General features: G+C 34.4%; 1 protein-coding gene across 1 annotated transcript; it reads right to left on the bottom strand.

Moving 5' to 3' along the window:
• Window positions 1-3,614: 3,614 nt before the first annotated feature.
• Window positions 3,615-15,978, bottom strand: LOC109263291 (60S ribosomal protein L35-like). The gene is made up of 4 exons (XM_019442667.2): window positions 15,937-15,978; window positions 4,359-4,399; window positions 4,108-4,214; window positions 3,615-3,789 (listed from the first exon to the last, which is right to left on the bottom strand). Exons 1-4 carry the CDS (start codon window positions 15,966-15,968, stop codon window positions 3,679-3,681), a joined length of 291 nt encoding a protein of 96 aa, XP_019298212.1. The 5' UTR covers window positions 15,969-15,978; the 3' UTR covers window positions 3,615-3,678.
• Between the last annotated feature and the right edge of the window lie 602 nt (window positions 15,979-16,580).

Raw genomic sequence — 16,580 nt, 5'->3', positions numbered from 1 at the left:
TAAAGAACCTATAAATAAATACTGTAATCGATATAATAGAATTATTAAAATAGACATCGAGGGAATGAATAAGTATTTCTGAAATTATTTATATACTAGCATTAAGTGAATATATAGATACAGATACTAAGAGTTGATTACCTGTCTAAAACAGAAGTTGTAAATAAGAAAAGGAAAAAGCTCAAATGATGGAATTTGAAGTGTCCGTATAAATGCATGGCAACAGATTAGATAGATAGTTGATTGATAGATTAAATATAAATACAGATATTTAATTTGTGCTCATTGTTATTGGGGTATTATTAATACCAAGCCTTGTTGGTGGACAGAGCTAGGAAATATATGTATGTATACTAACCCATGCATACACACAACTAGTGCTAAAACCATTTTTTTTCTTCTAAATGACACTTTTACATTAAAAGACAAAACACAAACAAAAATAAAAACTAAGGTTCCATATTGAAATAAATGGTTGAGTCCAGGGTTGGAGCAAGAGAAATACAAGATAGGCGTAAAACATCTTAGGGTGCCAGGAAGTAAGAACGTTCTCATAAGAGGATGGACGCCTGACAAAAAGACAAGGGAATCCGCCTAAAGTAGAACCTAATGGCCAAACAATTGGAACAATAAAATAATGATACTGTTGGATTACAATCCATGCAATTCAATATCCATGAGTTCATACTAATATAAATAAATATTTAATTAATAAATAAACGGGAGAAAGAAGAGTGAGTACCTTTTCTGAGAAGAATTCCACTTTAAAATTTCAATCTTTTTAAATGTTTATTTCTTATTGAGAAAGAGAAAGAGAGAGAAAAGCAGAGGAGGCGCAGAGATAAAGGGAGACACAGAATCTGAAGCAGGCTCCAGGCTCTGAGCTGTCAGCACAGGGCCTGACGCCGCTCCAATTCCCTAACCGTGCGATGATGACCTGAGCTGAAGTCAGATGCTTAACTGACTGAGCCACCCAGGTGCCCCAGCAATTTAAAATTTTGAAAGGAAAGAGAAAAAGAGGAAGCCAACATTAGGCAAACACCACAGCAACAATTGTTAAAGACAAGGCTGGAAAGGGTTGTTAAAATTAGTAGGTGGAAGTTTGAGGAGAAACAGGATATTTGCTTAGTCTCAAAGTATCTACCCCAAGGTATGTATTAAATATAGTAACCTTAAGAAGGATAAACCTGGCAGATACCAACTTAAGCAAGTGATTGAGGCTAACATCATCAGTCTTAAAATATTTTGACATCATGTAGTTTCTGACCTAAGCCACTAAAAACAGCATAATATCAGTTATGTAGTATTCTTTCCCAAAAAGCACAATCTTATTTTAAACATGAGACAACCATCAATCAAAATCAAATTAGGAAAGGTTTTCCAAATAACTAGCATGTATTTTTCAAAAGTGTCAAGGTCATGGAAAAAAAAGTAAACTGGCAACTATAAAAATAAATTAATTAAATAAAACTAAGAATAAATAATAACTAAATGAAATATGGGAGTCTATAACAGGAAAAAAAGGACATTAGTGGAAAGGCTGATAAAATTTGAATAAAATTTTATCTTAGTAGTATTGTGACAATGTTAATTCGCTGGTAGTGATGACTGTACTATGGTAATATAAAATGTTAACAGTAGGGAAAGTTTGGTGAAGGCGTTATGGGAAATCTCTATATTTCTTGCAACTTTTCTGTAAGTCTAAAACTATATAAAAATAACAAATTTCATAAAAATTCACTCAGGAGATTTTGTTATGAGCAGTGCTTAGGTTTCTTTGCTCTATGTGTCAGAGTGGAACAGTGTAAGATTGAAGGAGTAGGCAAGAATCTAATCACGAGGACTCCTATAAGTTATGCCAAGCCATATAAAATAGATTTCAGGTGAAGGGAATGACAGTATCATTTTTACATTTGAGGGAGAGTTTTCTCACAACCTGCACAGAGGAGACTGGAAGATTCCAAGAGTTGAGGAGATGGAGCTAAAAGTTCCAGGAGACACAAGCTGTTAAAGTTCCCAGTACAAGTACTACAGAGAAGAAATCTTCACGCAAAGAAAACCCCAGAGAGCTACAGAATGCCCCTCAAATGGTCAGCAGAAAACGTGTCAGGGTTTACACATGAGAAAATTACCTGGCACTAGGTAGAGAACTATCTGAATGAATTAGACCATAAAGTGTCTGGTGCTCTCTAGGGCCAGGAATAGCATATGTTCCCACCAGTAAGATGGAAAATTCATAATTCATGAGGCAATACATAGACAACTCAAGAAAGTCTTATTTCATTGATGGTAAATAATTAGCTGCCTGGGAACTGCTCTGCAGCTACCTAACCAATAATAAAATTAAGACCTGAAAGGAACAAGCTATGTCTAAGTAACTTAACTGAATTCCAGAACAAAGATCTAGAACATTTATAGAAATATGAAAATACAATGATTTAAAATTTATTGGGGCATCTAGGTGGATCAGTTGGTTAAGCATCCTACTCTTGATTTTGGCTCAGGTCATGATCTCATGGTTCGTGAGATCTAGCCCCTTGTCAGGCTCTGCACTGACAGCATGGAGCCTGCTTAGGATTCTCTCTCTCTCCCTTTCTCTCTTCCTCTCCCCTGCTCATGTTCTCTCTCTCTCTCTCTCTCTCTCTCTCTCTCTCTCTCTCTCTCAAAGATAAATAAATAAACACTAAATTATTTTAAATAATATAAAATTTACAATATCTGGAATATAATTAAAAAATTAACAGACATGCAAATAGGTAATGAAATATTCTTCATAATAAGGAAAAAAATCAGTTAAGTAAAAGTACACTAGAGGTGACACCATGATTAGAATTAAAGGAAAAGTACTTTAAAACAATTATTATAATTTTACTTCTTTTTTTTAAATTTTTTTTTTAACGTTTATTTATTTTTGAGACAGAGAGAGACAGAGCATGAACGGGGGAGGGTCAGAGAGAGGGAGACACAGAATCTGAAACAGGCTCCAGGCTCTAAGCTGTCAGCACAGAGCCCCACGCGGGGCTTGAACTCACAGACCGCGAGATCATGACCTGAGCCGAAGTCGGCGGCTTAACCGACTGAACCACCCAGGCGCCCCTACAATTTTACTTCTTATTTTCTAAAAGTAGAGAATGAAAATATATAAAAAGTCCTCAAATTAAACTTCAATAATAAATTAAAAATATCAAAATAATACGTAAGAATAAGTGGAGAGACAATATTGCATAATATGTAGGAAGACTGAGTATATTTAAGATGTCAATTCTTCACACATTGATCTGTAGATTTAATACAATTCCAATAAGGATTCTCATAGCATTTTTTTTTGTAGAAATTGACAAGCTGATTCTAAAATTTATATTAAAATTTTTCTTAAATAAAATTTATATGAAAATTTGAAATGCTGAGACTACTCAAAACAACCTTGAAAATAAGACCAAATTTGCAGGATTACTGTTTCAAAACACATTATAAAGCTACTGTAATCAAGACCATGTGATATTCTCATAAAGATAGATTAAACAGATAAATGGAATATAAAATAAACAGATTGACATATATAAGGGCAACTCATTTTTATTTTTTTATTCTATTTTACTTTTCAGTTTGTGCTTTATTGACGTTGATGCTCATGTCTTGACCACATACTTGCTGCTGCTTCTTGGTCTTCAGGTTCTCCTAGTGCTTGTTAAGTTGGTGGACCATGGCATGTGTCTTCTTGGGCCACATATCCAAAAGCTTGTACTTTTTACCCTTGTAGAATTTCCTGAGCTTCTCTTTCTGAGTTTGCTTGATGATGGTAAGAACACAGGCAAAGGATTCGCAAACAACTCAGGTCTTGGAGAACTTGGAAGCCCTGGCACCCATCACTTTGGTGATGCACAGCTGGGGCAGCTCAACTCTGCTTTCTTCTTTTTTAATGTTTATTTTATTTTTAGGAGAAAGAGAGAGAGAGAGTGAGCGGGGTAGGGACAGAGGGAGAGGGAGACAGAGGATCTGAGGAGGGCTCTGTACTGACAGCAGGAAGCCAAAGTGGGGAATCGAACTGATGGACCACGAGATCATGACCTGAGCCAACGCTTAACTGACTGAGCCACCCAGGCATACCTGCCACAGCTCCACTTTCAGGTCCTCCAGCTGTTTCAGCAGTTCTTCCTTCTTGCTGAGAAGGTCTCCAGCCTTAATCTTGGCCAGGTCTGCACGATCTGTTGCCACTACCACCAAGGGAAAGAGACCAAGGGAAAGGCCAACTCATTTTTTAATAAAGGTTCAAAGGCATGGCATTGGAGAAAGAATAGTCTTTTCAGTAAATTTTCCTGAAACAATTGGATGTCTGTATGAAAAATAATGATACATACCTTGGACGGTAAGCAGATGTTCACTCAAAAGGATCATAACCCTATGCAAAACAGTGAGAAAAAATAGAATGAAATCTTTGTTACCTTGGGCTTAGCAACAAAAATTTCTTAGATACATCACCAAAAGCACAATCCATTAAAAAAAATTTATAAATAGAACATCTTCAAAATTAAAAAAAAAATCCTGCTCTTGAAATACCACACTTATGAAAAAGAAAAGATGAGTTACAGGGTAGAATATAATTATTTGCACATCTTGTATCAGACTGTGTCCAGAATGTCTAGGGAACTCAAATAATAAGAAATCAAACAGCTAACATAAAAATTAGGGGACAAAATTTGGACAGAAACGTCATGAGAAAAGATACACGGATGACAAACACCTGTGAATATGTTCAACATCACTAAAATTTAGGGAAGTGCAAATTCACTAACAAGTATGATTTTTAAGGAGGATATGGAAGAATTGAAATTCTCATACATCGTTGCCTACAAAGTGAAGTAGTACAGCCACTTTGGAAAATAGATCCAAATGAAAGCATATGTCCATGTAAAGACATGTACATGAAAGTTCATAAAAGACTTATTTAATAGACAAAATCAGAACCAATCCAATGTCAATGTCAATCAACAGATGAATGAGGATATATATATGGTGTTATATCTATACCATGTAATTCTATTCAACATAAAATTTACTATAGAGATATTCAACAAAATTGATGGATATCAAATGTGCAGAATGAAAGAATCTAGACAAAATTGTACACACCGTATGATTTTATTTATACTAGCATTTATTATGTGAAAATGAATCTGTCACTATAAACAGATTGTAAAAAGAGCAGGAAAGAAAGTGTATGAGGAATGATACTCTGGCTCTCACAGATTTAATCCAGAAGTGGCACACATCACTTGTGCTCACATTTCATTACCAAAGCAACTTATATGGCCACATCTAACATTAAGGAGCAGGAACATGTAACCGTGTGCCCAGAAGTGAAGAGAGAAAAAAATACTTGTCAATATTATCAACTATATACTTGATTAACTCAGAGGGAAGCTTTATATTGAATAGGAAGGAAACACAAAACACTTAATTGAACTGACGTATAAAGGATAAAAGACATTCTTGTGGTGTAGGAAAAAGAGTGATACACTCCTGCACATTGTTCATTTGAAACCTTTCACCAAATCTAGTTTCTTGAAACTTTTTTTTTCGACTTTGTCTCTAATTCCAATATGGAGTATATTGTTAAACTAAGAGTGTAAATGTGTTTTTGTTTTAGCAGCAAACACACATCAACTTAGAATTAATTTTAACCATGTTATAACATGTATAAGTTGGTGTCAACAGGGAAGCTGAACAAGGAAGCTCATGTTGGTGAATATTGGCTTAAATATCTATTTAGACGCTGCCTTGAGATAATATTTAGATGCAAACTAAATTGAGAAATATGCAAACTAAGTTGAGAGTTTCATCAGCAGTATCTTATAGTCAGATATGACTAAATTTAGAGTCATGCCAGGGGCTGCCTTAGCACAGACTTAACCAGCTTCTGTCATGTCATTGTCAGTATGCTGAAATCCACATGTGTATATTTTCTGATTTTAGGCAGAAGCGAATATTACATTCAGAGAGAAGACCTTTTTACTGCTTTATTATTGCATAATGTCCTGGATATATTTGATACCGCTTACAGCTCCAATACACCTGTCACTGCACCTCACTGCTAAGTCAATGACAGCTCAGTAGTCACATGTTACCAGCCAATATATTCCAATGCTATCATTTTTCTAGTCATTTTGAGTTAATCAGTGTTAAAATCCAGGCTCAGACTTCTGGATTAGCTGTCTTCAGAGATGTATATCACTAGCAAGTTTGATTTTAAGAAGGTGTGATGAGTATTGCACTGAAGTACATCTATGTTCAGCATTTTTGTTATTTGAGATTATAATCTAGCCTGTGTGGCCTTGAATACTGTCCAGCCCCCAGCAGAGGAGATTAAAGCTTCCAAAATGGTGTGATTTGATAATGCCCAGTTTCTTCATGCTTACATTAGTTCTAGAATTATATAATTATTAATTATTGGAGCTGGAAAGTACCTTAAAAGAAAAAAAAAACATATATGGAGAATATCCAGTGATTAGGCATTGCATATACATGCTTTTATAGTGCAGTTAAGTAGGTCTAATAATCCTCTTTTTACACTTAGAAATACTGGATTTAGTAAGTGGCAAAGCTGTGATTAGAATTCAGGCTTTCAGCTTTCTGGGTTTTGTATAACCCTTTCATTTAAAAAAGATATTTTACTATAAACATAATCATGCACTTAAATCCTTCTGTTAAATATGAAAAAGTCAGGGCAGAGAAATTAAATAATTGCATAAAGCTTGCATAGATTGATAATAACATAGCAAATGTGTCTCTTGCATTCCAGGTAAATATGCCCTGAAATCAAATCAATATCCCAAATAATGTATTCTTTTAAAAGTAATCCCTCAATTAATTCAATATTTGACCCACACCTAACATTAATTAAGCATCTGCCGCATATGAGGCTCTTATTTTGTACTGAAATATATTTGATATATAATATTGTATAAGTATAAGGTGTACAACATGTTAATTTGATACATTTATATGTTGTAATATGATTGCCATTGTAGCAATGATTAGCACATCTATCATGTCATGTAATTATCATTTATTTTTAGTGGTTGGAATAATTATGATCTAGTCTCTTAATAAGCGTGATGATTAGAATTTAATATTGTTACCTATAGTCACCAAACTGTGCATTAGATCTTGAGGACTTATTTACTACTCATTGCAAATTTGTTGGCGCTACATCTTGAAATAAGTTTCTCTGTTCACTGAGCTTACAATTTAATTTAGGAGGATACTGAGTAAAAACAAATTAAGTATCATTTCGGGTAGTTTTAAGTAGTATAAAAAGAAACAAATCTGGGTAAATGAATAGACATACTACTCTAAACAGAGGAGGACTTTGAAGAGAAAATATTTGAGTAGACATAAAAATAATGAAAATACGGGGCCCCTGAGTGGTTCAGTTGGTTAAGTAGCCAGCTCTTGATTTTGGCTCAAGTGATGATCTCATGGTTTGTAAGATGGACCCCGACTTAGGGCTCTGTGCTAACAGTGGGATTGGACAGTGCTAACTGCTTGGGATTGTCTCGCTCTCTCTCTGCCCCTCCCCAGCTCGCACTGGTGCACATACATTTCATTCATATACATTATGTATACTGTGTGTGTGTATGATACATAATACAGAAAGGCAGAATTATTTTTTTATGTTTATTTATTTATTTTTGAGAGAGAGAGAGAGCACAAGAGGGGAAGGGACAGAGAGAGAGAGGGAGACAGAGAATCCTAAGCAGGTTAGGATTGAATCCTGAGCTGTCAGCTCAGAGCCTGATGTAGGGCTCAAACTCACAAACCTTGATACCATGACCTGAGCTGAAGTTGGCCACCTAACCGACTGAGCCACCCAGGCACCCCACAGAAAGGCAAAATTATTTTTTGTTTGTTTGCTTGTTTGTTTTGTAAGGTCAACTTTAGAGCTGCATTGACAAACAATGTGGTCATGGCTCATTTCAATGCTCTGGGACATATGAAAAAAGAAAACAGTATTAAAAATTTCTAGAAATAATGTTTCTTTTTTATTTACTTAAGACATGATTATTTTCCATTTCCTAAAAATAATGTAAACCATTTGAATGGAGTAGAAAAGAAATCCACCTGAAGTTAATAGAAATTTTCTAGCACAGTTTATATTAATCAAGACCTGTTAAGGACTTGGGCCTAAATTTAGACAACTGTACTTATAATTGACTGAACAAAGAAGAACTCAGAATATTAGGAAAATTATTAAATTTAGGGACAGTTTCTTCTCCTTTAACGTAAACAGTAAGGACTGAGATAATGACAAATTTATATTCTAGGATCTCTTTCTTATTAAAATAATTGTGCAAAGTTCCCCAATTGTCAGCACAGGATACTAGATTCTATATATCACAAATGGTGCCAAATTTCATTATTTTTTTTCTCTTTGTTTGGTTGTATCTCACACTGTGCTGTAACTCTCAGCTGGGAGGATTTTGGAATAGATAGAAGGAAAAGATAACCCAGAAAGGACAAAATACTGAAGTAAGTTTTGAGGATAGGGTTTTCAACTATTTGAGAACAACAAAAAAGCACCTATCTTGTATAGTTTACACATTTACACATCTGTCTTTAGACAAGGGATTTGAATAGACGATTTCTCAAAACCCATTTGAACTATTTTAGTCCATTCACCAAGTCTCCATTCAGTTCTATAATACAGTTTAATGGATATAATGTTCAGCACCATCTTCAAGCCAAGCTTTCCAAATACCTTTCTTGCATTTCTGTCTTTTTTCTGGACACTTTTACCATATCTCTAAATGTACTTTTTTTTCTGAGTTTGCTCTGTTTTTAGCCTATTATGTCTACATTAGATGCTAGGTAAAGCTATTTGCTAACAGGCAAACACTGAACTCATTTTTTTTAACCTTTAGGTTGTTCCCACAATCTGCCCTTCTTTAAATATCTGACTGAATATTAGATCACACATATGCTAATGACTGACATCATTAAATACGGTGGTAATGGATCTTGTTCTCTTTCTTTCTTTCCAATGGAACACATTGCCATCTTTTATTTAACTGAATTAGAGAAGTTCTGAGAATTAAGTAAAGTTCTGCTTTATTTAACTTCTCTTGCCTTCCTTTCCTCTCAACAGCTAGGACTTAGGCTAGATATAATAGTCATCTTATATAGTTAGAATCATGTGTTCACTTTTCAAGAGATTCTTTGATCCTAGTACATGGTATCATTCTGTAATTTAACTGAGTGTGCCTGTGTGTGTATGTGTGTGTGCGCACATGTGTTCTTTTTATTAAAATCATATCTCTTCTCCTTAATGTTGTCTGGTTGGTAATGTAGAATATACTGTTCACATTATATCCTAAAATCTTACTCTCATTTTCTAAAATTTTCTAACACTGAACAATCTTACTCTTATTTCCATTATCCTATTCAGTTCCATGGTCATCACATGTACTCATACATCTTAAATAATGATAATCCTAGACAAAAGATAAAAAGCCCTTTCCAAAATTGTCTTAAACTTTTTATACATTATAAGATTATTACATAAAACTATCTTTGGTTTGAAAAATCACATAAGGTTCAATGAATTTAGCAGGAAAAAAAGACTAATTTATCTCTCTCATTTCTTCTTTCCCTCCTTCCCTTCCTTTCCTCTTTTGAATATTGGCCATATTGGAATTTCATGATCTGGGGAAAATGACTAAAGTGGTTCCACATGGATTTGTATAAAATATATCTTTCAGTATGTTAATGTGATTGAAGAAATGTCACAAGGTGCCTGGATGAGGCTGACATTTGTGTACAGATGTATGTATGAGTGCATATGTATAGAACCATTTTGAAGCTACTTTTCTTTACTATCAATTGCTAAGACTTAGACTGCATACATATAAGTCTTTTTTGTAGGAATAATCATTTCCTCTTTTGTATGAGATGCTTCCATTACAGTACACAGTACCCTTCCCACCCCATCATTTTACCTTTATTGCTTTCACTTTATCAATTTAATTTTACCACTCTGAAGTATATACCACTTCAAACTTAACAGCTGGAAAAGGCAAGATGACTAATAATTTTCTTTTCAAACTGAAATTATTTGATACTTTCAAATAATTAGGTTTTTGAATATAGTTATTTTTAAGTATACTGAACTAATTATTATATAGACATAGCTATTTATGTATATGGTAGATATCTATATAGAAACTGTATTCTATGTGTTGAAAGACCATTCCCAGGCTTGGCTCTATTGAAATTGAACACAATTTAGTAAATCTTGTCTTAAAAATGCTGAACACTTGCTTCCAGATGCACAATAAGAAAAAGCATCTTTTATTTCCACTTTCAAATTTTCTTATTTATTTGTAACCTTTAGTCACACCTGTTAAGTCAGCAAGTTTAAAAGTAAATAAGTATCATTCAATTGAATTAATATGATAAATATTAGAATATTTACTAACAGACTCATGCAATGCCAGAATTGTAATTGTTTCATCTTTGATAATTCCTATTTATTAAACTAAAAATTTATTGATACTCAATTTTACAATGTTTTACATAATCTGTGTAACATAAAGTTTGCTGGAAGGCTTGAAATAAATGTGATCCACAAGTTCCCATGAGGTTGCTTTATTAAACAACATCTAATATATGTAAATTCAACATATTTCACATTCAAGAAGATTAAATGTATGGGTTTTTTTTTTATATTGTTGACATATCAAATAAATATTAAAAAGCATAGAAACTTAAAAATGTATTTTCTATGCTGATTTTCTAGGAGAAAGATATTGTTGCCTCATTCTGGTTTAACTGCTACAGTAGCATCCAAATCCCACAATCTAGCTCAAGCCAGCCTTGTCAACTTGATCTGCTGTCAATATTCCATATTCCACTTTATGCATCATCCACACTAAATCCATGGTCATTTAAAATACACTTATTTATGTCTCTTTTTTATACATGCTATCCTTACTTCCTAAAACTTTTACTGTCTTCTCTTCATTACCACCTGTCAAGTTTCTACCTTTTCAAGTCCTGGATAAGTGTTCAAAGTGTCTCTTCCTATATGCACCTCATCCATCCTGACAGAGTAATGATCTCATTTATTACTCTAGTAATTTGGATACATCCCTATCATAGCCTTTCTCGCACATTTAGACTTCGTTATATGTAAAACTACTGTTTCCAAGTATACTGTAAACTCCTTAAGGACAATGACTGTAATTTAAGCATGTTAATAACATTAACACTTGATAAAGTGCCAGACAGATTATTATCTTTCTTCTGTTACCGATATCATTCAGCCCAGGTGACCTACGACTGTACATTACAAGACCTCTGCAACCCCAAGTTTAATCTATTAAGAAAGAAGCCTCTAGAACAAATAAAACTTCAGGTTGTTTTCTTTAGGATTTTCATTTTCCAATCTAACTGAATATTAGTTTTAACTGAGAAACTCTGAAAAAAAAATGTACTAATGCTCAGGCTTTACCCAAGCCAATAAAATACTAAGTGTAGAGGCTAGACCTAGGAAAAATTAGCATCTTGAGCAGAGCTCATAGACACCAAATTGCTGCAGCATGTGAAACCGTACATATATGGATATATTTATTTCTGAAACCTGATCTACACTGGGTTGGCTGTAAAAGACTTGTCAGGGAGGGAAATTTTCCTCTACCATCTGAGGTTTGGTGTTGGGGCTTATGAATTAAACCTACAAAGCTCAAATTTACAGGGAAAGAAGGTTTATTTGTATGCATATGAAAGCTAACAATAGAAGTAGCTAGCTCACTAAATGGTTAAAGTCAGAGATTTATATACCTAAACCACTAGGAGAAAAGGAGAGGATAGAAATGGTTTCTATGAGAAAATCAAATGGGTCTCCTTAGGAAAGACCAAAGAATTTTCAGAAGAACAAACAGGAGAAAACAGTTTGTGATGCCCCTTTATGTAGGTGAGAGTGGTCTTTCCTTCTTCGTGGCCAAAAAAGTCCCCTGAGAGAGGATTTATGGTTGGTTTACTCTCCATCTGCTTTCTGGGAGAAGACCTGCTCTAAAGAGGGAATTTATGACAGCCTCATTTCCCAGAAGTTGTTGCTTTTAGTCAGATGAGGGAAGATCCAAGAAGCCTTCTCTTTTAAATCTGTTGAATCTCAAATGTCTTCAGCTTAAAGTAATTTTCATATCAACCATGGGCTTCCAAGTAAGTCCCTCACAAGATGAAATCTCATAACAAAGTTAAGTAAGATGAGACTACACAGTTTACCAATAATTCCCAAGCCAAATGAGAGGAAATGGAGAGAAAACTGCCACAAAGTTTGTGTTCAAAGTCTACAAGTGCTTAACCTTGCCTCCACAAGACAAGAGTGTCAAGACTGAAATTATGTTAGAGATTTGCTATCTAAATCCAGTATACTTTTCATATCTTTGCTTAATTATCACAATGCTTACTTTCCCAAGCCACTTAGCCTTAAGAGGTTATTCTTCCAAAATGCTCCCACATATTTTGGGACCACAACAAAAGTCATTATGATTTCCCAAATCCTTCCAGTGCATTGATTTCCTAAAAGAATTTAATTACCTGAATCTGCAATTGGATTGACATTTGATATGTCAGCAAACTTCATAACAGCAGATAACTTGTCTGGCTTACCTACCTTTTTAAATTAGATCATGTAAAGGCATTCTTTGCTCTTAGTAAGCAGGTTTGAAAGAATGAAGCCATATTAAATAACAGTGTTTTTTTCAATGTGTAAATATTTACAAAGTAGGGTAGTAATTGTACTCATTAGAGCAAGCGTATCAGAACATAAAAACCCAGATAAATTGTCCCATTTCAGTACTGACTTTTTCTATTTATAAGACCTTGGGAAATAATTTAGTCTTTTCCTATATCAATGTCTTTACCTACAAAGTAAAGAACAAAATAGCACTATTATTCATGTTATTGTGAAGATTAAATATGTTGATGAATGTAAAGAAAATGTGATAATGTCACCATGTAATACTCAACAAATATTTATTATCAGGTAAAGTCACTTTTTAAGGTATATATGTCAAAGTTTTATTAGCAATTTTCTGCCTTTCATCATGAAACTCTACACACTATACTGAAATACACTGTTTAAGACTCACTACCAAAAAACAAATAATCCAGTGGAGAAATGGGAAGAAGACAAGAATAGATACTTCTCCGAAGAAGACATTCAGATGGCTAACAGACACATGAAAGATGCTCAACATCACTCATCATCAGGGAAATACAAATCAAAACCACAATAAGATACCACCTTACACCTGTCAGAATGGCTAATATTAACAACTCAGGCAACAACAGATGTTGGCTAGGATGCAAAGAAAGAGGATCTCTTTTGCATTGGTGGGAATGCAAGCTGGTGCAGCCACTCTGGAAAACAGGATGGAGGTTCCTCAAAAAAAAATAGAACTACCCTACAATCCAGCAATTGTATTACTAGGTAGTTACTCAAAGGATACAAAATTACCGATTTGAAGGGATACATGCACCCCAATGTTGATAGCAGCATAATCAACAATAGCCAAATTATGGAAAGAGCCCAAATATGCACTGGCTGATTAACAGATGAAGAAGTTGTCATATATGTATATAAATAGAATATTATTCAGCTATCAAAAAGAATGAAATCTTGCCATTTGCAACTACGTGGATGGAGTTAGAGTGTATTATGTAAGTGAAATATGTCAGTCAGAGAAACACAAATACCATATGATTTTACGCATATGTGGAATTTAAGAAACAAAACAGATGAAGATAGGAGAAAAAAAGAGAGGCGAACCATAAAATAGTCTTAACTATAGAGAACAAACTCAGGGTTACTGGGGGAAGGTGGGAGGGGGATGGTTTAAATGGGTGATGGATATTAAGGAGGGTGCTTATTGTGATAAATACAGGTATTATATGTAAGTGATGAATCACTAAATTCTACTCCTAAAACTAATATTACACTATATGTTAACTAAGTAGAATTTAAATAAAAATTTGAAACAAAAAAAAACTTTTAAAGACATCCTTTAATCTAGATAGTAAAGTATTTTCCATACTTAAAATTAAGATATGGTATATACTTTAATTCATAACTATAGGATAATATATTAATTAAAATATCAGGCCCAGAAGAAGGTCTTTCTATTTTAACCTAGGCCACTATTCTGGCTTGACAGTATAAGTGAAATTATTTTTTTAGTGTTTATTTATTTTTGAGAGAGAGAGAGAGAGAGAGAGCACAAGCTGGGGAGGGGCAGAGAGAGAGGGAGACACAGAATCCGAAGCAGGCTCCAGGCTCTGAGTCAGCACAGAGCCCGATGTAGGGCTCAAACTCACGAGCCATGAGATCCTGATCTGAGCCAAAGTCGGATGCTTAACCAACAGAGTCACCCAGGTGTCCCAACAGGATAAGTGAAATTAGTCAATAAATCTCAGAAACTCTGTCTAAACCCTTAACGTAAACAGCAGAAGGAAATAAAATTTAGAAATTTTAAAATATTTTACCTTAATATAAAAGTCAGGTTCTAGACTATTTTTTAAAAGCATCTAGAATAAAAATATCTATTCTTATTGTTGGAAAATATGCCAGGGCTTCTGGTTTAAAACCAATAAACAGTACATAAATAATGGTTTCAGATTTTCCAGAATGTAATCCACCATAGCACAACTCTTAGAGAAAGCAAAGGATATTCTCTAGCTAGAAAGAACCATTGGTTTACATATCCTGAGTCGAATTCCCATCCTACCTCTCCACCCACATTGTCATTTTAGTCTTTGATCCTTGATGATTATAGGTTAGTAGATACGGAAATAGTTTGTCTTTCTTCAAAAGGACTTTGTAACTCTTATTGTGTGGATATTCTGCAGGTGGTAATTTAAAATAAGACAGAGTAATCTATTATTAAGAGTCATTAAGCAAAATAATAATTGCACGTAGGAGCTTCCAAATTTACACTATAATGAGAAATCCTAGGACTTCCTTGCAATTCATTTATACCATTTTTAACTAGAGAATGATTAAATCCCTTTCTATAGGCAAACTACTCCCCAAGAACAATTACAGCGCTGAAACTGTCACTGAATTCTGCTTTCCTCAGCAATTCAAAATAAAGGTTCATAAACCACTTGATACTTCGCAACTTATTATTTAGTTTGAGATTTAAAGCTGTCACTGATGTCACATTATTAGAGTAGATGGCTTGATGTCATGTTGACACTAAGCTCCATCTAAAAACTTCCAGAAATATGCAGGGTGTCTTGTTCTGACTTTTACAACCTTTGATATAATCATCTGGCTGGTCTTTTAAGAAGCAGAAACCCGTGATTTTAGTAAGCTCCGTAATGTGAGACAATCAGGGCGGAGTCATTTGTATGCTGATGTTTTGTATTAGAAAATGCACAGGGTAGTAGTGATGAGCATATGGCAGTGCTCTAAGTGAGAAATGGTGAGAGTCTGGACTGAAATTGGAGACAAAGGGCAGAGAAAAAGAAAAAAAAATAGTTAAAAAGTGGAGTGGACCAGGAAGAGACCCTTTTGCAGCTGGGAAGAGGAAAGAGAAATAGAGGGCGACTACAAAACTTCTTGTTTTTAGGCTGGGTACATGGACATGGTACTCATCTTCATGTACTGAAGGGCTAGGGATTTAAAAAGAAAAGCCTAGAATGACGCATCAATTCAAGAAGTTCTAGGGCAGTTGTCCTGATCTGCCTCCACTCTATACATTATAAGCAAATGTGGCTTCTCTCAACCTCCTTTGCTCTGCCTTCTTTTTCTCTGGCTCTGGGGCATATAATTTGAGCCAGCTTTTTCTCTAATCAGAATGGCGAGGCCAGAAATTTCATTTACACAATTGGCTCAAGGCTGTCAACTCCAGGAAAAAGTATGAATCGACCTACCTTACTGATATACTTCCTTGTAGTTTTGACATGCAGGCCTCCATTTTCTGTGAAGTAAAAATAAAACACAACAAAATAAACAAAAACATCCAATGTCCTTACTTGAGAGTCAGATGAACCAGAACCGTGTCCAAACTACCTATGGTGAATAAAGTTACTCATTTTGAACAAATATCTATATCTAATCTATAAACCATTATTTATATAAAATACAATAAAAAGTGAATTCCTAAAAAAAGTTAAATGAAAAACCCAAACATACAAAATGCAAACCACCCAATTTTGTATCACTATTGCATTTAATTGACATAACATTAGTCTGCCAAATTGCCAAAAAGGGTTCTAAATGCTTTTGATTGCTGCCCCCATCTTATCATCGTAAGTGGCAAGAGCTCATAGACATCTTCTGGTCTGCCAGATACAGTTTGCGGAGCATTGGATTGCAGAACCTGAATCTAAAAGGAAACATGTAGACAAGGACTACTGAGGACAGAAAGAGATATGCTTGGGAAAATACATGAAATGTAAGAATCCATGAATCACAGCTGGGATGAGAAAATAAAACTGTAATGTCATTATTTTTAAAAACTTTTTAGCAGATGGACCTCACAAATTAAGGGGTAAAAGTTGATACAGCTGGAATT

This window comes from Panthera pardus, unplaced genomic scaffold, assembly GCF_024362965.1.
Source record: "Panthera pardus isolate Hobbes unplaced genomic scaffold, ASM2436296v1 HiC_scaffold_17, whole genome shotgun sequence".
In the NCBI taxonomy this organism is placed as follows: Eukaryota; Metazoa; Chordata; class Mammalia; order Carnivora; family Felidae; genus Panthera; species Panthera pardus.
Note: the sequence above shows the minus strand (reverse complement) of the source record. Positions and strands in the feature narration are given on the sequence as shown.

What these genes read in the sequence shown, in the direction of transcription:
- LOC109263291 (XM_019442667.2), bottom strand. Translation starts at nt 15,968, where the DNA reads ATGTCAAAACTACAAGGAAGTATATCAGTAAG. An exon ending in ACATCTGCTTACCGTCCAAG is followed by an intron (nt 4,215 to 4,358) that starts GTATGTATCATT and finishes CCTTGGTGGTAG; the next exon opens with TGGCAACAGATCGTGCAGAC. An exon ending in TGAAAGTGGAGCTGTGGCAG is followed by an intron (nt 3,790 to 4,107) that starts GTATGCCTGGGT and finishes ACCATCATCAAG; the next exon opens with CAAACTCAGAAAGAGAAGCT.